We start from the raw sequence: 21,142 nt of genomic DNA, 5'->3' as shown, positions 1-21,142 counted from the left end.
TTTGCTTCCACCTTGCCTCAGTTTCTCAGCAGGATGGCCATCATCTTAGCCGTCATCTTTATCCAGAATGCATTTGCTCTGCTTCTAAAATCTTCAGCTCTGATACAGTCTCCTTTGGCCACAGTCCTCTAACCTTTCAAGTTTCCCACTTACAGACTCAAACAATCTTTCATTTCTTCTACTGTGGCCAATACTTACCTGTTTTCCTAGTTAATAAACTTCCCTTAAGAAGTATTTGCCTCCTTATCCATTCTATACCTGAGGTCATTTCAAGTGTATCATATCTGCACCAGAAAATTCCTCATTCCAGTTCATCCCTACCCTTAGACCTAAAGTGCATTTGCTTTACCAGAGCCCAGTCCATGCCAAACCTCAAAGTCTTTTGTCTATGTTTCTACTCCCTGTGGCCTGAAAATTGCTGGTAAAAGACACTTGATGATGCCAATTGGTTTCCATACAAATTTACGCTATCTAATTAGAGCTGATCTTCCAATACCGCCTGGCACCCTTGCGTTCATCTCTGGTTGGTTCCTTTCAGAGATTGTTCCAAATCTTTCCCATTCTCCTCCAGCCATAAACCTTACCCTTTCTTCCTCTTCTCCTCAAATAACCTCTCCTGTATACTGAAAAGGTATTTTAAATATTTATTTTTGAGAGGGAGGGAGGGAGGGAGGGAGGGAGGGAGGGAGGGGGAGGGAGAGGGAGAGAGAGAGAGAGAGAATGTACATGCAAGCAGGGGAGAAGCAGAGAGAGAGAGGGAGACAGGATCCAAAGCAGACTTTGTGCTGACAGTGGAGAGCCCAATGCAGGGCTCAAACCTGTGAACCATGAGATCATGACCTGAGCCGAAGTCAGACGCTTAACTGACTGAGCCACCCAGCCACCCCCGGAAAGGTATTTTAAAATAATCTGTTCATTTGTTGAACTTACATCCCTTTTTTCAAAATCTCCTGGAATCATCTCTCATTCATGTCTCTTAAATCCATGTCTTAGAGCAAGCAAGTCCATGTCTCATGTTGGGTTCTTTCACCTTTAAGAACCACTCTCAAGCCTAGTAAGTTTCCAGGTTGCACATAGAAAGCATATGTTCAAGGACACAAAGATTCCAGAGTGTGCTCTGGAATTACCCCATCTGACCCTCCTTCCCACTGCTGACTATCTCTCAGTCTCTAGACTTCATGTCATACCCACATAGCTTGATGTTCAGGCTTTCAAGTTACCTCCCCGGTCAATCGTTAGTGTTTGGCTGTGATCTCTGAGTTCTGGTCCGGCTTCTCCCTCCAGCCAGTAAGTCTGAAGGGCGAAGGACGACTACTCACATGGTCCTCGGCTCCCCCTCACCTCTGTCCTGACTGTGAGGAAGTTCCCACCCAGTCTGTGCTTCGCAAGGGTAGGACCATTAATCATCTACTCTGACAGGCATTTAATCTCTTTCACCATCAGCTCCCATTCCTCAGGCTATAAACATGATCAAATTTCTGACATTCAAAAGAACTTTCCCTCTTGACCTTGCCTTCCCCTTAAGCAACCATCATCAACTCTCTTGTGCTCTCGCTAGGCAAATGCATGTTCTGTGTGCACTGTTTCTATGAATGCACTCTCTCCTCATCCCCTCCCTCACCCGGTCCCAGTCAAGTTCTAGAAAGAATAATCTAACCCTTGCTGCCTCTTCTTCCTCACTTCCCTGTCTGGATGCCTGCAACCCAGATTCTGCCTTCACCAGGTAGGGCACACAAACAGTTCTGGTTCTGGGGACCAATGTCCCAACTTTCAGACGCAACCTGTACTTCTCAGCTTTCAACCATTTAACTCTTCACCCACTGATCAGTGTAAGATGACACTTGCCATCCCATCCTTCCTTCCAATTTCCTGATCTGTCTTTTTTTTTTCTTCTGTCTCTTTTGCTAGCTTCTTTTACTCCGGTCTACCCCTTAAGAGAAAGGTTGTTGGATCCCTAGCTCTCAGCCTAAAGACTGGATCCAGCCCATTTGTCTGGAGCACGAAGGCAAGGCTTGGTCCCTGCTCCAACCTACAGGGTAGGTCTAGCTGGGAGTCTCTCTGAATCATGCAGCTACCATAATTTGGGGGGAGGTGAGGTGTGGGGAGACAGGGGGCTGGAGAGAAGAGGGACAGGTTTCATAAGCTGCATTAACTTCTGCTTTCCCAATTGTTTCTGGGTTGCCTAGGGACAGAGGGCAAGGGGAGAGGAGTGGGTGGTACATGAGGCAGGTGATTTTTGTTACTACAAACCATGAAACTAGGTAATGAAACTTTAGGGGAAAAAAACAAAAAACAAAAACCAATGAACAAAATCATCACTCACCCCTCTCACTTCACCACTACCAGTAACCTCTTCCAGAAGGGCAAAGACATCTCCTTTCCTGGAGATGGAAAAAAAACTTACATCTCAGAGAAAACCATCATTTCCTTTTTCCAAAGCTCAGTCTGAGACTGGAGCTGATAAAAAGAAGTGGCCTTTCAATTTATTCTCTCCTTAAAGGGCCACATCTTGAAGCAATTACTTCCATCTTTAAGTGTGGAACATGACCCAGGGAGTTACTGACCAATGACAGAGGACTGGAGCCAGACTGGCAATCTGAAACCAGAGTGAAGGAAGGGGCCATGGAAAGACATGAAAGGAAAAAATGCATCCCTTTGCTCTTTGAAGTAAGAGGCCTAGGCTGTGCCAGAAAGCCGCTTTCATGAGTAACACTGCAGCGAGGGGCTTGTTGGCAACCTGGGTTCGAGTCCAGACTCAGCCCCCACTACGGAAACCATCTCTCTGGAACCTCAGCCCCCTCGTCCGTGAACAAAGAACACCTACTTTGCATGGTGGTATGGAGATTCAACGTCGAATAAGATCAGCTTGAAGAAAGCAGTTATTTCTGGCTCCTACATCTCCCAGGGGGCAAGTTTGGGGAAGAACTGGCAAATCCTGGTTTTCTTCAGTCACAAATCAGGTGTCTCACCTCTGAGACAGGGTCATGCTTCCACAGAATCAGGGGTACATAGCTCTGTTTACTATTCTTTTTGAGACACAGATACCCCTTTAAAGGTACTCTTGGAAAATTTATCTGCCAGGTGCTGACGACACTTTTGAGTTCATAAACCCGGACACATTGTCCTTCACTCAACTCAAGGGCAGGAACTGGGTATCTTAGGCCCTTAATCCGCATGCTCAAGATCTTTTTTTAATGTTTATTTATTTTTGAGACAGAGGGAGAGTGTGAGTGGGGGAGGGGCAGAGAGAGAGGGAGACACAGAATCTGAAACAGGCTCCAGGCTCTGAGCTGTCAGCACAGAGCCTGATGCAGGGCTTGAACCCACGAACCGTGAGATCATGACCTGAGCCGAAGTTGGACGCTTAACCAACTGAGCCACCCAGGCGCCTCGTGCGTGCTCAAGATCTTAAAACTGATGACTTGTGAGAGAGTTCGGTTTTAACAAAACTGAAATAACAGCTCTAAAAAGTGGGCAATATGGAGCCCATATGATCATCCCTGTTCTCACTATATAAGAACACAGGTTTGACAACTTTCCTGGATCAACAGAAAGGCACGTAGACAGACTCCAAATCCCAGAAATTTGTCTTTCCACACCTCACCTGAAAGATAGCCAAAACAATGAGGGTGCCTAACACCTGGGGCTCTAGGTCAGGTGGGAGGTCTGAAATCGAAGCTGTTGTCCTTCAGGATTTCCCCAAAGTTTGGGTTCCTCACAAGGAAGTTTGCATCCTTTACTTCCTCCCCATTTGGCTCTCCTAGCCTGTCCTCTTTTTGACACTGAACATTGTTTCTGCTCTCGACATTGATTACATCTGTAAACAGCTAGTCTCTGGAAAGTGCTCCATTTGGCTGTCAACTCTGTATAAAGTCTATTATCCACTAAGTAGCATCAGCTTCTTCCTCAAAGTCATCATCCTCTGGAGAAGGGTCAACAATCAGAGGCAGAGAAGTTTGCTGTGCAGGGCCCTAATAGACTCCAGAGGCCACTTTAGAAAAAGTCACCAGGGACCTCAATGCATCAGCAGGACCATGGAGAACCCGCCCTGTGGCGTAGATTTTGTCACCAGCATGGTCTGAGCTAGTTACAACAAGGATATGGCTGGTCCATGCCTATATTCTCAGGGTGCTAATTCTAGACAGCCCAGGGGTGCAGCTCTCAGAGATGCTGGTAGGCAATGCCTTGACCTGCTTAGGATACAGAAGGCAGAGGTCAGCCCTGTGAGCTCTGTACCCAGGCCAGACTGTCCCAGACCTATGAAAACAAACCTAGGCTGCGGCCTCTTGGAGACCCATTTATGGATTTCCTGGAAAATCCACACCTGTTCAGGGAGTCTGAGACCATCCCTGAGTAGGTGCTTCCAGAGGCAGTCCCCAAAGAGGCTCAGAGGTTCCCCTTTGCCACCCTGAATTTTGCAGGGGCTGCAAAAATATTTTACCCTCAAATGCGTCCATCACCTATGTGCTGCTCACGTAGACCGGCGGGTGCTAATACTATTTGGTTCTGGCTTGCCTCTCTAACCCCAAGGCCTTCATTCACGCTCTTCAGATGGGTTAATGCAAAGAAGAAAACAGATGGGACCTGAGAGATCAGCATTCAGCAGGGACAAGCTGAGGGGTGCTAACTCCCTCCCCTCTTGGGCTCCTGCTGGAGGGAGGCGGACAAAGCAGCTGTGGAGAGAGATGGCTCAGTGGGGTTGCTGGAGCCTATGTAAGCACAGGGCGTGGGCTATACTGGTTGGGTTTGGGTTTCCTTAAGTCCTCCAGGAGCTATTCCAGCCAGTGGAGGGGGTTAGAGGCTAGAGCAGGGGTTGTAGACTACAGGTCTGTGGACCAGGCTTGGCCTGCAGGTATGCATGGTGTGGTTCACACAGTATTTTTTTTTTTCCCTTTAAATTAGTTGCCAATGCTTTAAAAATAGACTTATCTTTAAATCTGGATTTCCCACCTGCTGTGAAGAATGAGACTATCTTACAGCACCGGGCCTACGTGGGCAGTCAGCTAAAGGCGGGGAGAAAGTGCCTCTTTTAGACAAGGCCACTCCATGCGTAGGCGTAGTGCTCCCAGGGACGGCGTACCCAAAGGGCGGTGGCGTCAACAGGCAGTTGTCAGAAGGCCAGGCCTCACACTGATTGGGAAGGGGCCTCACTCAGAGCTCCGCAGGCCTCAGAGCAGGAGGCCAGGCTTGGCTCAGAGCATGAATAGTCTCCAAGGGCTGGCAAAAAGAGGCAATTGTTTGCGTCCCTCCTCCTCCTCAGGGCTGGGAGTCCTCCTAGTTCCTACCACCAGAAGCCAAGAGCCCTGCGGTCCAGGATATCAGCATCAGACAAGCAAGTCCCTGCCTGTCCTCAGTTCAGAGGACACATGCATAACATCCTGTAAGCTACAGACAGCATTACCTCAGCACCGTGGGGCAAGAAGGAAGTGCCTTTTCAAACAGCATCAAGCAGATTTCAGGAAAGGACTGGCATGTGCCACAGAGGGTTCAACTCGGGCTTCAGAGCTGGGAACCCAAACGTCTCCAGCTCAGGTACCACCAAGCCCAGCAAACACACAAGTGGAAGCCGAGGCTCAAATAAGTCCCGTGAGTTGAACTCAGGAGGTGCCAAAGAGGAGTCTTCCACACTCCCTTCGTTTTATCCTTGAAAGATGGAGGGAACACAGTGAACGTTATGAGCATAAGGGAAGATCTTTAAACCTTTGAGAGGTGACAAATAAGACCTACCACACTCCAAAATATACCAAGCCAAGACATCCACCTCTGTGGCACACACGAACCACAGGCCTGATACCTCACCCACAACACAAAAGATAATTGATGTTAAGACTTTTTCAAAAGTCTAAAATCCAGTCCATGGGCTGATGTTTGAAGAGCAAGACAGCCTAACCAGGTGGAGTTGGGAACCGACACCAGACTCCTTGACCCAGAGACGCTGACGAGGGAGCAGAACCACTGCACAGAGAGGGGTGTAGGGCAGCCCTGCAAGAGCAGCCGGGACAGGCGGTCAGGTAGCTCAGGCACCAAATGCGGCCATGCTCTGACCTCCGATCCCGGGGACTGCCACCAGGCAATGCCTTCCTGAAACATCAACCTGACCGTTCTGCAGACACGTTACCTTCCACATTCAAATCTTCTTTGTTCTCTGTCTGGGGTTTTGCAATACTCCATCCCCACCTCAAAGCCACACCTCTATCACTCTTTGTGGAAATGCTTTCCCGCCCTTTGAGAGCTTTCCATTTTCTTTCCTGGTTTTCAAAAAGAAGACCCAGCTTAAAAAAATAAACTCAACTCCTCCTGCTACTCAGGGAATAGGATGAGCAAGAGAAATGCACACAATTTAAATAGAAAAATCAAATGGAGCCACGAATGTGGTAACTTATTAATCAGAGATGAAAAGAAAGCAAACTAGAAAGCATACAGCTTCTGAGCTGTTGGGACTAGTTCCATCTAGTTGAGGACATCTACACAGGAGTATTGACTTAAAAAAAAAAAGTTCTCGAAATGCACTAAAAACTAAGAAATACTTGGAAGCAAACGTTTCTCCTAAGACCAAAGGTCAAATGCAAAGCCTGTGTTCATTACCATTCTATCAAAATGCTATTTGAATTTTATGCTGATCATGACAACAAAAAACATTCGAGCTCTGGGGGAAAGATTACATATAAGCAGCCATCTACTTGAACCCATGCATGTTAAGGGACTGTCATTCTTTAAATAATTAGTGAGCACCTCCCATGCAACAAGGACGATTCCAGGAGCTCCAAAGCATAAACCGTGATTGAAGTTTGTGTGTGTGTGTGTGTGTGTTTCCCAAAATTGCTGAAAATATAAGAACCATTCAAGGAAGTTAGATCATCTTGATAGATTTCATAAAATTTCTAATCAGCCTCTCAAAAGATTTGGAAAAGCCTGAATAAAAACTCAACACCCCTTTCTAAAAATTCAGCTCATCATTTACCATACGGTAAAATCATTCAAGGGTAGAAAAATGATTACTTTACTTTCCCTTCAAAAAAAAAAAAAAAAAGCCTCTCAGTGATAGTATACAGTAAGATTTAAAAATAGAAAAAACTTCACTCTGATGCTAAGCATACAAAATCAGAGAACCAAATCGTATCTGTGGTGTGCAGAGAGCTTTGTAAATTACACCTACACCTGATGACAAGGAGGATGAAAAGGAAACAAGACATTTACGAGATTTAATTGAATGGGATGAGAACAGCTCCATTTTTCATGTTGACAGCAATTAAATTACATTAAAATATTATGTGTGTAATACATTTTATCAAAGAAGACTACGCAAACTGGGAGGGGAAGAGGGAGGTGGGAAGGGGGCACGCAGGAAGCTAACCAACTTCCTAAAACCCCAGATGCCACCAACAGTCAAGCTGTGGCTGGTGTCAGAAGGGTGACTTTGTCAGCACAGCGCCCCTGAACCTGAACCTGGCTAGATCAAGTGCCACCTGGGAATCTGTCTAACCAGCTCAACAGGTTATTCCTCTCAGGCCAGCCCTTCTCGCCCCTCCCTGCAAAGCTCAGTTGGGGCAAGTTTCACCTGCTGTACAAACACCACACGCAGAGCGCCCAGCCTACCTCCAGGCAGGATGGGGGAGTGAGTAGTGAGAGCGGTGACTGGACACAGTGACTTTTTAACACATGAGCTGCGTTATAACCCCAGGGCCTTCAGCCCTCACGCCCTTACCTGTTGAAGCATCTCTTCGGCGGCATTGAGTTTCACCTGGTGTCCTTCCAGGCACACCTCCAGGTCCCGAATCTTTTCTCCTTGTGCTTCCACTTGGTCTGTGAGGACACTCACCTGCCCCAGGAAATAAAGCAAAGGTAGAGGAGCAGAAATGGCTCACCTACTGCTGGGAAACCATACTACTGATCCATACATAAAAATGCCTTTTCTTTTTGGCGGGCAGCAGGTAGGGGGAGTGAGTGTCCTGGTTGGAGAAAACTCCAGCTGTTTTCTTACCTTGCCATTGCCTAACTGACGTTGTCACATTTCCTGCTCTTGACACACTCCAGAGAAAAATACCCAGCAGTCAGGAGAGCTGCCTCCGGGCTGGACTCCCGCTCCTTAGTCCTCTTACAGAGCTCGCTCTGGCAGTCCAGACCTCAAAGCATATCTCTGCCGGCAGGCCAGGGCTCTGCCACCTCATGTGGAAGAGCAATCCAAACTCCTGGGGAAACTAACCAATGACCTTACCTCTCTCATAAGGGTGTGAGGGCTGCTCACCTATCAGGCGAGTGTTCTGAAGCAATTAAGGAATGTGGGATGTAAAGGGCATGTATTAGCACCGACAAAACTTGGCTCCAGAAAGGTTTTTGTGCTTCACAGGCCAAAACATGACTCTAAGTCACAACACACACATGCCACATTGCACATTGAGTGGCAGGAAAGTCGTCTTTCTAAAAATCATGGAGAAGATCTCTTGGGATTAATAAAGATCCATTTATAGGAAGTCCTTTAAATTATACCCTAACTACATATGGAGGATTTCCATAGTCTGCTCTAGTAGCAAACTGCCCCCAGATCCTCCCTTTTATTAAAAAGGTGCCTCAGAGCAGGAAGATGAAGAAAGAGAGTGGATGGCCTCCCCAAATAAAGAAATCAGTGACTGGTAAATTAAGATCCTTTAGACACTTTTGGTTTTCAACCAATGGTTGAGTCATTGTCATTTACATATAGATTATCCTAAATGATTTCTCAGTCTGTAAAGGAATGATAGCTGGAGCATGAAGGAGTTAATGTAATTCACTTATGAGCGTTTAAATAAACTATCAGTTATAGGGGCACCTGGATGGCTTAGTCGGTTAAGCATCTGACTTTGGTTCAGGTCATGATCTCGCAGTTTGTGGGTTCAAGCCCCGAGTCAGGCTCTGTGCTAACAGCTCAGAACCTGGGGCCTGTGTCTGGGGCCTGGATTCTGGGTCTCCCTATCTCTCTCTCTCTCTGCTCCTCTCCCACTCACGCTTTCTCTCAAAAATAAACATTAAAAAAAAAAAATTACAAAGCTCCCTTTACAAAGGAGAAAAAAAAAACCCAAATGAATACTGCTACTTTAAGCTCTCCATTTTTATGTTCCCAAATGGATAATGAATTATTGAAACCTATTCTTGGAGTTGATACACAGTGTACAAATATTCCAGTTATAATCCAAAAACAGGTGCTTTCTGCCAGTTAGGCCCATCTTGAACACAAACCTTTGTGGTGGTTTTTTCAATCCTCATGACCCAACACTCTCAGCAGTCCTGGCCTTTTATAGCTACTAGCTCTACTTTCAAAGGGGTAGGAATCCAGAGGGTGGCCTTTCAGAGCTCCCTGGGTTTCAGAGTTTCTGTTTGGGAAGGTTGCGTTATGGTTAATCTTATTATGAGGATTAACACATATCATCTGCACCACACCTCAGGGCCATGCGCTGGCGGTACCCACATGAATATGTGGTCTCCAGCGTTCCATGCCCTGTAGCTCAGCTGTGTGTAAGACTCAAGACATGCAGGGCTACGGGCTCTTTATAAAACTTTTTTTTTTCCTTACAAACTTGAATACTCAGTAGAAAGATCATGGAGAGAGGCACAGAAAATTGGGACAACTGTATAAAGATCCTAGAAGGTGACCTTTATTCAATAAAAACAAATACTTTGAGTCCCTACTCTGTGCTAGGCATAATTTTAGGCACTGTGGGGAATACAGAAGTGGAAAAAAAGGGAGGGGGTGAAAATCCTTGTCTTAAAAAAATGACATTCTGATGAAGATATAAAAGATTTTGATTTTAGTATATATGCTGCCAAAGTGAGCACAGAAGATTGTGTGTGTGTGTGTGTGTGTGTGTGTGTGTGTGTGTGTGTTTTAAGTATTATGAAAACAAAGTAATTTGTTAGGTGTGATTTGCCTCGTTCTTCTCCAAGTAGATCGAGGAAAACATTCTGGGCCAAGTGATTGAATTAATTCAGTCTGGCTGAGCTGCCTTGTAAGTTAAGCAAAAGGCTCTACCATGTTGAGGGTCTAACCGGCTCCATGGGTCACTGCAAAACAGGGTGATCACCTACGAGCAGCTCTGAAAGGCTGTTCACAAGCTCCTGGAATAGAAACCACTAGGATCCACTTCTGACTTCTGTGATTAGTTTCCCATGTGTGTTAGGACTGGAAATAAGGATTCTTCAAGGATCCAGGGTTTTAAAAAAAATGTTTTTTAATATTTTATCTTATTTTTGAGAGAGAGAGAGACAGAGTGTGAGTGGGGAGGGGCAGAGAGAGAGGGAGATACGGAATGCGAAGAAGGATTCAGGGTTTAAAACAAAACTGAATGTCAAAGAGAACATTATCACAGAGGACTTTATTAAATTGTGTACCTTTAAACAGAATGTGTGGTTTCAGCCACAAAGGTTCCTGGTTCAAAGGTTTGTGAGTTCATACTTTTTGCCACAAAATTTCAAATTGGAAACTCTGATCAATTGCGTCATTGGGATGGAGTTTCAAATTACACATCCCTCAAAATATGTGCGATATAATGTGCTATATAATCTGCCCCCTCCTACCTCTCTGAAGGTAGTTCCTCCCCACCAGATTTCTTCACGGTCATCAACTCCAGCCACACAGACCCTTGTTGTTCATCCTATACACCAAGCACACTCCTTGCTCAGGGTGTGTGCGGGGGCCAGCCTCCCTGCCTGGAATGTGCTTCTCTGGGCATCCATGGGGATCCCTCCTCCCTCGCTTGCTTCAGGACTCCTATCAGGGAGGTCTTCCCTGACTACATAATCCTTACCCTGCTTTCCTTTTCTCCATAGGATTTATCACTGTCAGAAACCTTTTATGTATTGGTTTATTGGAGAGACACCCCCCCCCCCCCCCACCAAACACACACACACATTCTGTAAGAACAGCAACTTAGTTTATTTTCTTCATGGCTGCAACCCCAGCACCTAAAATTAGTGTCTGCCAAATTGCAGTCACTTACATATACATATTTAATGTTTATTATATATTTTCAAGAGAGAGAAAGAGAAAAAAATGAGCATAGGAGAGGGAGGGGCAGAGAACAAAGGGGAACAGAGGATCTGAAGCAAGCTCTGTGCTGATAGCAGAGAGCCTGATGCAGGGCTTGAACTCATGAACGAACCATGAGATCACGACCTGAGTCGAAGTCAGATGCTTAACCGGGTGAGCCACCCAGGTACCCCTCAAATATTTTTTTAATTAACAAATTAATGGGAAAAAAAGATATAAATTATATAATTGCACATTTGGCCCAAGCTTATTTAAAATAGGGACAGGGAGGGGCGCCTGGGTGGCGCAGTCGGTTAAGCGTCCGACTTCAGCCAGGTCACGATCTCGCGGTCTGTGAGTTCGAGCCCCGCGTCAGGCTCTGGGCTGATGGCTCAGAGCCTGGAGCCTGTTTCCGATTCTGTGTCTCCCTCTCTCTCTCTGCTCCTCCCCCGTTCATGCTCTGTCTCTCTCTGTCCCAAAAATAAATAAAAACGTTGGGAAAAAAAAAAAAATTTAAAATAGGGACAGGGAAAAAAAGAAAAGGCTAGGGAAAAAAGGCCAAAATGTTAAACTCTCTTTTTGACTTCCAAAATTCCTAAAATAATCATTCATTACTCTTACATTCATAAGATGAATAAGATGAAATAGAAGGAAAAAAGCCAAATAGCCTCTTAATTCCAGTGCTCTAAGCTAAAGCCCACAGTGGAGGGTTCTAGAACCCTACCCTGCCCCCTCTCCCAAAACACTACCAGCCCTGTCTACCACGCTTCAAGATTTTGAAGGAGCCAGGACTGGAATATGTCCTTTCTGATCCTCCAAATCATCAATCACGGTGCCTGATACATACCAGGCACTGAACAAATGCTTGATTTATGCGTTTGAGAGTGAACACAGCAAAGAGCCCCTATCACAACAAAAGGCCTCATGTAAGAATGCTCAACTTCATGTCCTGCCAAGGAACAGGAGTTTTCAGAACTGAAATGTTCCTTTGACTATCTGTCTCCATAACAAGTTTTGGAGTTCCTTTCTTTGAGGCAAGAAAGTCATCAAAGGCTCATTAGCCCATGTTACCAGCTCCAGGGGATTTGGCCTCAAAGTGATCAGTCTAGATCCAGCTCCAGACGATTTGGGCCTCATCCTGTCAGCATCCAACCTTACATCCATATTACTCACGGCTGTTTTATTAGAGACATGAGGACACATCTTATCTCCCTTAGAAGATTCCTGGGCTCCTAGAGGACAGGGCCTCATTCATCAGCCTGGCCACAGAGCTTCCAATGTACAGGCTCAGTAGTACAAGGATGAGTAAAGGAACACATTCACGGCCCGAAAGCCAGTCCAGCGTTTCACTGTGGCCTCAGTGACTTTCTGCTTTGTTTCAGGAAGAGTCTATTTAAAAAACATACACTTCAGGAGCAGGATAAATCCAACAGGGAAAAAAAAAACCTCTTGTACTTCCCTTCCACTTAGGGCACCTACAGAGGCAGAGGTAACAGGATAAGCCGTTTCCCATGAAAAAGGACCCACCTGTAAAATGAGGGACTCCTTATCTCCTTCTAGACGTGCCAAGCGTTCCTGGTACGTTTCATTACTAGCAGCACCGTGGTGATTCACCTGGGACTAAAAAGGGGGTGGGGGGAAAAGAATTACACTTAAAAGGTTGGGAAAACATCTTACCAACTTTAAAACGAAGTGTGTAATTTGTGAGGACAGCACATGCTGGTTGCATGTGCAAAACCACCCACCTAAACAGGAAGCCACAGGATTTCAAAACTACTACGAGGAGGACCATTGAAAGGTGCGCCTTGAAAGCTGGCAAAATCATCCCCCCACCCCAATGACCTCACCCTTGGCCAGGAAGGCCTGAATGGAACTCCAGACCCAGTGGTGCTTGACTTGACTGGGCGTGTTGGGTCTGGTTTAGGTGGAGGCACAGCCTGCCAGACGCACCAACGGCAATGAGGCTACTCTTTGAGGAGGCCGAGGAGCTGGTACCACTCACCAAGGAGCTATGTGGGAACAAGTTCTGCACAGATCTCGGTCTCTCCTAACTCTCACACCAGAGTTCTCCAGACCCAAGGCACACCTCACGGCATGGAGGCCCATCCTGAGCACCGCAGGGAGCACGGAGGATGGGGGACGCCAGCCACAAGGCCCTTCATCCACTCACACATGCCTTCCAGGAGTGGCCAATCCCTCCCCTCCATAAGGGCTCTAGCAGGCCAGGCTGGCATGCTGCATGCTTACTTCTCTCGGTTCTCACACTACAGGGGAAGATGAAACATCCCAAGAAGACCCCAAATGATAGCCAGAGGGACCTCAAAGGACTAACAGGAAACAGAGAGATCCAGAAACCAGAAAACAGCATAAAGGGAGAAGAAATAAAATGGCAGATGGGAGGCAGAGTTCATAAAATGCTCTGAGCAAGAGACAGGAGGCTTCAGTCACTTTTTGGGTGTATCTGACCTGGTTGTAGGCAGGGAAGAGGGAGAGAGGTGGCTGCTAATGTGACTGAGCTGGCCCAATGCCACCAACACTCCCTTCCTCCATGCTTAAAGGAAGACCGAAACCTAGAGGCCCAGGGTAGGCCATTCAGGGACTTGGCAGCCTGAAAAAGCAGATCTGATTGCTAAATGGGTAAGTGACAATCATCAGAATCTGGGCTAGTCCAGAGGAGTAAATGCTCTGAGGTTTATGAGGCAGTCTCCTCATTCCAGAGGCAAGTCATGGTTTGCAAAGGAGTGGGTCAGAGAGGAACCCAGGCCGAGAGGTGGGTCCCTTCTCCTGAGCCCATTTCCCCACATTCCAACCTTCAGAATGGGCTTGCCAACCCCAGGCTAGCGAGGCCTGCAGCACCCGCCTCGGCACCACTGCCTTTCACTCCAGCCTCTCTCCAGTGTGCATCTTGTTCACGGTTGTGGAAGCTCTTTCATACCAGAGACAAAGGGCCTTAACAATCACAAACGACTTCTTTGTGTTCACGGCAGTTTATTGTTGCTACATTAATTCTGGTCCTCATATGGTCAAACTCTGACTAGTACACAAGGATATAATTATAACCGAAGTATTCTCAGAACCTAAAACGAGAGGAAAATAATTCTTAACAGCAGGTCAAATGATTCTCTGTCAAAGAACTCACATGATGGTGATTTTCAGGGAATAGCAAGAAAAGGACCCAGACACCCAAGGGAAGCTGTGCACGTCTGATCCCACTACCAAAGTCAACACACGTATAGGGCCACCCACCCCTGGTAGCTGCCATTTCTCCAGCAGGAGGTGAAGGAGAGAAGACCAGAGGGAAGACTGCAGCAAGCCACCACGCCACTGTGCCTAAGTAGGACCCATACAATCACCCAGAGGCACAGCTATTTTTACTAACTGGCCAAAAAGCAAGTTGATGCCATAAGTTCAGTTAATACCCAAAATGCACACCACAGAGTCTATAACAGATGACAGAAGTAGATTAAAAAAAAAACAAACAAACAAAACAAAAAACGAATCTGGATCCACTCTAGCAGCCGAAGGAAAAAGACGAATATGGTAAATAAAGTCAAACTGGGAGAAACAGAACTATTCCTACAGAATGGAGAAACTTTCAGATTTTCAGAGACTCTATGCAATGGGATAAACATCCCAATATCCATGATGATATCCTCACAGTAAACAGAGCCCAGGAGAACTCACTGCTTTGCTATGATACCCTCTAAATAGATCAAAGGTTAAGGGATCATATAGGCTAAAGGCCAAAGCAATTCAATGGAGAACCAATGCAATGTGGCCCAAGCAAAGGACAGCAGATCTATAGCAAGCACTTACATAGTACTAGACACGAGCCAGGTGCTATTGACAGTACTTTACATGCCTTAACTCTTTTAATACTTCCCATAATCCTGTAAGATGAATATTATTTTGATTCCATTTTGCAAACGAAGGAACTGAGGCACCAAATGTATGAACGAGGCATACGTGGATATTTTGCCTAACTGACTACGTGGGATATTAATTTTCTGTTGTAGGTTAATTAAAGAGATCAAGTACAAATTTTGTTTTAGATATTGAGACTGTATGAAATTTCACTTAAAATAAGTTTTAAAACACTATCTGAACCTAAATGTCCATTAATAAAGGAGTGGCTAGAAAAACTATGGCTCATCCGTATGGTGGACAATTTGTGGCATTTCAGAGCATGAGGTAGGTATTTATGAACCATCACAAAAATATCAGATATCTTGGAGAGTGAAAATAGCAAGATCCAACGAATCATACAGTGTGGTATTAGAAAACAGTACTACACAGCTCCATGGGTATATGGCAGATGTATGAAAATAAATAGACCAAGTGTCTGGAAGGCTACACAACTCAGAACAGTGCTGTCTCCTGGGGATGTGTTTGGGCTACAGAAAGCTGGGGGTGGGAGGTTCGGTCAAGGTGGGATTTTACTTCATCCATAAACATTTTTGTAAGAAGCTCAAATATTTTCTTGAATAGTTAAAATACATTTTAAGATCTAGGATCACTGAGCACCAACAACAGTGGTTTCTGGTACTTGCTTCCTCTCATAGCAGCCTTGAGGGGCACGCCCTCTCCCCCAGCAGTCACACTGGGCCACGTGATGGTAATCCTCATGGCAGAAAGGCACCTCCCTTGTCTCAAATCATGCTTCTAGAGTAATAGAGCATCTTCCTATCTTGTTCAGTCTACCAAAATCACTTCTGCTCTCTAGCAAGCTTTCAAGAAGTATTAAACAGCAGTGAGATGGAGATAACATCCCAGACAGAAGTCTGCAGTATCACCATTCTTTGCTTTTCCTGACATATAGAGCCAGGTCTTCACAATATAGAAAAGATTGAGATCTTGAAAACTGCAGTCCCTTAGAAAGGCACAGACCAGGATAAAACACCATCTCCACTTGAAGAGCCTGAAAAGCATCTGAGAACAGAACCAAGAAGAGGATTATTTTAGAACTATCTTGTTGAATGCCAATATTCATCAGCCAAAGGTGAGGATTTCATTACGGCATAAAAGACACATGGTTATGAAAATGTCATTCCAATTATTCAGGAACATGTTCAAAGAGAGATGGGGAGGGCCTGGGTGGCTCAGTTGGTTGAGTGTCTGACTCTTGATTTCAGCTTAGGTGGTGATCTTGTGGTTCGTGAGATTGAGCCCACGTCAGGCTCTGCACTGAGTATGGAGCCTGCTTGGGATTCTCTCTCTCTCCCTCAGTCCCAACCTTACTCATACTCTCCCGCTCTTTCAAAATAAACAAAACAAAAAAAAAAGAAGAAGAATTAGGACACAGTTCTGTCTTGTCCTACTTTAAAAAGAGTTTGTAGGGTGTTGGAGTGGTTCAGTAGGTTAAGCATCTGACTTTGGCTCAGGTCATAATCTCGTGGTTTGTGGGTTTGAGCCCTGCATTGGGCTCTGTGCTGACAGCTCAGAGCCTGGAGCCTGCTTCAGATTCTGTCTCTTTCTCCTCTCTGCCCTTCCCTCACTCATGCTTGGTTTCTCTCAAAAATGAATAAATCTTAAAAAAAAAAATTAAGAAGAGCTTGTTTAATCAGAGGGTATGCCAGTTTCCCTAATTCTAACAGTGGAATTGCAATAGAAGACTCAGATCAATTTGCAGATCTGGGTCCCTGAGTGACTCAGGTTTGGGTGTCTCTGAAAACTCTTGTCCATGTTCTCTAGGAGGTAAATCAGTGATAGAGTCGCTGCTCTGCTCTCCACACCTGAGGTTGGACTGAGAGACCCATGCTGGCAACCAACCAAGGGAAGACAGTCAAGTCAAATTCTGAAGGGTGCTACATGCTAAATTTCTATTCCTCCACACTCTGGCACGGCAGGGGAATTTAAAGGAGAGTTCTACCCTGTTCTACTCTATCAAGGATGCTCACACTATTGATGAATAAAAACGAAATATTTCTTATTTATATTCAACTAATAAGGTTAGCCCCTAGGCTAGATCTAAAAGACTGCTGATGTACTACTAGGTGGGATATACATCAATTTGATTTTCTCTTCTGTTTTATTATTTCTACAAATGTGACAGAAGAAAAATGGATCTTCTCATTCAAATTTGCTACAGTCAGAGATGTTCCTGAATCTATAACTGAGGTTAGTTACCTGGTACATTGTGTGGGACCAAGAGATACTGTGTGGAAGCAAGGTATCTGTGTACTCTATGGAGGTGAAATGGCAAGTACAGATTGACATTTCCATGTCCTCTTGCATCTTGACTGAACGTCACAGTGAAACATGCTCCCTCTCTCGTATCACAGAACTTAACAGAATGGGGAATTCTTCTTGTATGTATGTTGTCAATAACTGAGTAACTTTAGCCAAGATTATTGAAACCAAACCATCTTTGCTTTTATCAAGGCATTGCTCTCAAGAGTCTGGGAAATTCATCCTCTAAAAGCCAGAACTCTTGAAGGCAAATATGAAACACAGTCCAGAACTTTCAGATCAAGCACTTCCTGAGGCCTTGAGAGTGATGTTACTGTGAGTCCTCAGGAACAGAGAAAACACAGCACTTTGACTCTGGCAGGTTATGGATCTATTTTTAGAAGACCTCAAATGCTATTACTTCTAGGGCTGGGCAAGCATAGTATAGAGCTCTAACAATCAACAGTCTAAGGTGGGGCTATTTCCTAAGCCATTATGAAGTGGAAAAGAGAGGCTTTAGGATGATTTAGCAGCCATGTGGGGTGTTCTATGGTTGGGGGTCATGGAGTTGATCATAAAAGTTAATCAGTCTCAGTGATTAGGAGGGCAGGAAGAGGCGGGAGAGAGGACTGTGTGTGTCTAGGAAGGAGAGCACTGACCAGACAAGATTCCAGCATGGATAGTTTCTACATAAAAGGAAGTTTGGGCCAAACAAGGACACTAGTCTAATCTAGACTGAGTCCTGCCTCCACCTCTCCCAAAGGTTGGTGAATAAGCCACTTACTCTTAGTAAGTTCCTCATGTACAGAGAGCTGAATACCAACAGACCCAAGAAATAAAATAGGCTTTCCCTATCTTGGGGGTCACTGCATTTTAATTAGGGATGAGATTATCTGGGGACATTTAGAGCCCCCAAAATAAACTTATTAGTTATAAAAAACAAAAAACAAAACAAAAAAAACCCTCCAGACTAGTCAATTTCCCTCTTGTTTTCTTGTTCAGGGGGGAATAAAAGACAAATACAGAGAATTCTTCTGAACCCTGGAATCTACTGCCTGTCTAGAATAGGCTGGGCCATTGCCTTTACTGTAACCACATGGCACGGGTGAGGGCTGCCACCTTCTTAGAGATATTCTCACCCCTCCCAGCCACCTGATCTAAAGCATGGATGGTTGAATCCTTTTAAACTGAAATTTTAAACTTGGGAATAGAAAATGGTAGTGGTTGTGCTAGAAGGTTCTTACGTTTGTTAGTAGCCATGTCCTCATTCTGTGGAAGCAGCTGGTTTGCAGAAGTCAACAAAGAAACCAACATGCATGGAAACACAAATAAAAGCCAAGAAAGACTGGTGGCATTCTCATCTCAGATTCACGTGGTCTCAAGGCAGTGAGATTTCTGCCCTTCCTGTTGGTTCCCTGTTAACCTGCACTGGGTTCAAACTGAGTTTCTGTTGCTTGCACCTGACAGCCCAGTCTCATGCATTTGTCTCAAAAGGTGCTAAATCAATTGACCAAAATCTACTCCTCTGAAAACAAGAAAGAATTCCTGTGTTTTGGATAGAATACTAAGTTACAAAGAAATTCTGCCTACTGCTGATTTCCTTGAATGGGCAGTTGAGGAAAGAATGGTCAGTTCTGAGCCAACTATAGTTAATACCAGGATCATTAGCGAAAGCCAGTGTGGCACAGAGTATGTCTGTGTGGGATGCACTGGGATAAAAATGGCACTCAGTCTCCTTCATGTGTGAAATGGAAGACTACCATCTGCTGGCCTCCATTAGTTCGCATGTAGAGAAAGAAGGTTAAGGCAGGAGATAATACAAGATGTGATAGACCCATGGGTATCAACTGGTGTGTGTGTGTGGGGGGGGGGGGTAGTAAAAATAAATTAAAACACAACAATAAATAGGAAGGTAAAGTAGAGCTAAAAGATGTAAGGGTGAATGGGAAACGAATAAATAAAGGGTAATAAGAACATGAAAACACCTAACTGCCATTTAAGAAGTTATATTGAAAGACTGACATGTCTGTACACGCTGTACAAATGTGAGGTCTGGGAGCTGGGGAGCCAAGAGCTGGGGTACCCACACCCACCCTTTGCCCATCTGGAATTCAAGGCAGGGGATCCCTGGAGACTTTGTTGTGGGCTTCCATATGCATGTGCAGAATTCCTATAGCCTCCTCCTACACAGGCATGACCTCTGCAAAATGACAGCTACGAATGTCTAGGAGGCAGGGCTGTACTAACCATGTGTACTCTTAGGTAGGTCATCTCATTTCAGGTTTTCCTATCCTTTAAATGGAAAAAATTATACCTCACAGAGCAATGTAGAGGGTCAGTTAGGTCATTAAGCCTCAAAATCTACAGGAATAAAGGCACAGAATGTTCTTTATAGAGGGATGCTCTAATATTTCCTGTCTAATACAAACAGCTTTTGAATGATGGTGGAAATATGGAAATCATTTAAACGGCTTTGTTTAAGCTAAAAGACCAAAGTACGGTTACAAGTAGTTCATCCCTTGTACTGACAGTTTTAATTAATTCATTCTTTTTGTTCAAGAGAACAAAAAGGCAATGTTTCTGATTAGGACACCTATGAAGTATCTGTAAAGATCTGTACAAACAGCCCAAGGGAACAATAACCAAAATATTTTCAGGCTATAAAGAAAGAAAAAATAAAAAGCCCAAGTGACAACATAGAACTCACTGCTATCTAAGAGCTCTGGAATCATGCTTGTGGTGTAAACAGCTGAGGATGTGTCACTTTTCCATCATCCCTGAAAAGATGCCCACGCTTTGAGTCAGATCTACAGGACCACAAGTTTTTCTTCCTTGTGAGCATTTTACTACATACTGTAAGTAATATGTACTACATACATTACAAAGGAGCACAATGAGAATTTCAATAGCTGATAATCACCAATCATAAAAACTTGAATTTTTATTTCTGTTCCAATCTGGAAGTCAGGTCCAATTTAAGTTAAACATGAGCATTCTAGCCAAATCACCCCTGGCAGCTTCCCCAGAGCCATCACCCTCTGACTCTAGTGGCTGGTTAGATTCCATGATGCTTGCTCACTCTTGGCTGGCCCCTCCATTGTAGCTTGGCCAAGGAAGAGCCATGTTAGGTCTCTGCAGAGGTCTGGAGAAGAGTGCTTGATGCCAAGGCCAGGAGCCATGCAGAATCCCCAGGAGGACTCTTTCTCCTCCCGGCCAGATTCTACCAAAATGGCATGCCCTTTGCATATGGTATGGTCCACTCTCAGGAATGCTGGGTAGGCCACTTGTACAGTATTCCCCTGACTAGTACAGGCTAGAAGACCTCCTGTCAGCACCTCACTTCTCTGAACATGGGGTAAGAGCTGGTTCCAGAACAGTCAAGTGGGGCAGACGAGAGGTCACATGGGGGTATCAGGGGGCATGCAAGCATGGAGTGTGGGGAAATCCTAAGGCTGTATAGTGTGACAGCTCTAGCCATCACAGTGTTATTCAGAGCCAACAGCTACTTCTCAGAGCTGCTGCCTTGGGCTCCAAAATACATCTGCCCCCCACGTTTTGATACCAAGATCTGCAGTCTTCACAAGGTAAAGTCACATTTCCTTCAGTGCTTCTAATAAGCTGTGAATTCCAGTCCCCTCAGGATCCTGGCCACATTTCAAATACTGTCCCAACTGCTCAGATCATTTTATATGATGGCCTCTTGCTTGTAAATACATGAAGATTTTGAACAACATGCTGGATAAGGCTCTCCCTTCATTAGTGATTAGGAATGTGAGATGACGTGTTTTTAGCTGAATAAGAAAACAAGGGAAAATGTGTAGTATTTCCAGGCTGCATAGTCAAGAGGATTTTATCAAATCCAGAAAACCAATTTTAAGTGAGTCATAGCTGCCAGGCACAGAAGAGAGGTCAGAGTCACTCAGGCCAGACTTCAAGCTCAGAAGTACCACTCACATACCAAACTTTTTAGAAACT

The 21,142-nt window shown here is 45.0% G+C and overlaps 1 protein-coding gene across 15 annotated transcripts in view; it reads right to left on the bottom strand.

Annotated features, from left to right (window-relative positions):
• Positions 1-21,142, bottom strand: part of PPFIBP2 (PPFIA binding protein 2) — a 144,418-nt gene that overhangs the window by 52,557 nt on the left and 70,719 nt on the right. For 8 of the 15 annotated variants that reach the window (XM_045484361.1, XM_045484364.1, XM_045484363.1 and 5 more), the window contains 2 exons: positions 12,527-12,619; positions 7,706-7,819 (listed from right to left, as the gene is read on the bottom strand). The exons of 1 other annotated variant lie outside the window; for it this stretch is intronic. In XM_045484361.1, the coding sequence (XP_045340317.1) occupies positions 7,706-7,819; positions 12,527-12,619 (207 nt within the window). Of the gene's footprint in view, positions 1-1,220; positions 2,299-2,323; positions 2,382-7,705; positions 7,820-7,981; positions 8,802-12,526; positions 12,620-21,142 lie in introns of those variants that run through there. 6 more of the 15 variants (XM_045484360.1, XM_045484368.1, XM_045484369.1 and 3 more) reach the window with 5 other exon arrangements.

Source organism: Leopardus geoffroyi, chromosome D1, assembly GCF_018350155.1.
Source record: "Leopardus geoffroyi isolate Oge1 chromosome D1, O.geoffroyi_Oge1_pat1.0, whole genome shotgun sequence".
NCBI lineage: Eukaryota > Metazoa > Chordata > Mammalia > Carnivora > Felidae > Leopardus > Leopardus geoffroyi.
The sequence above is the reverse complement of the archived record's forward strand: the minus strand, read 5'-3'. Positions and strand labels throughout refer to the sequence as shown.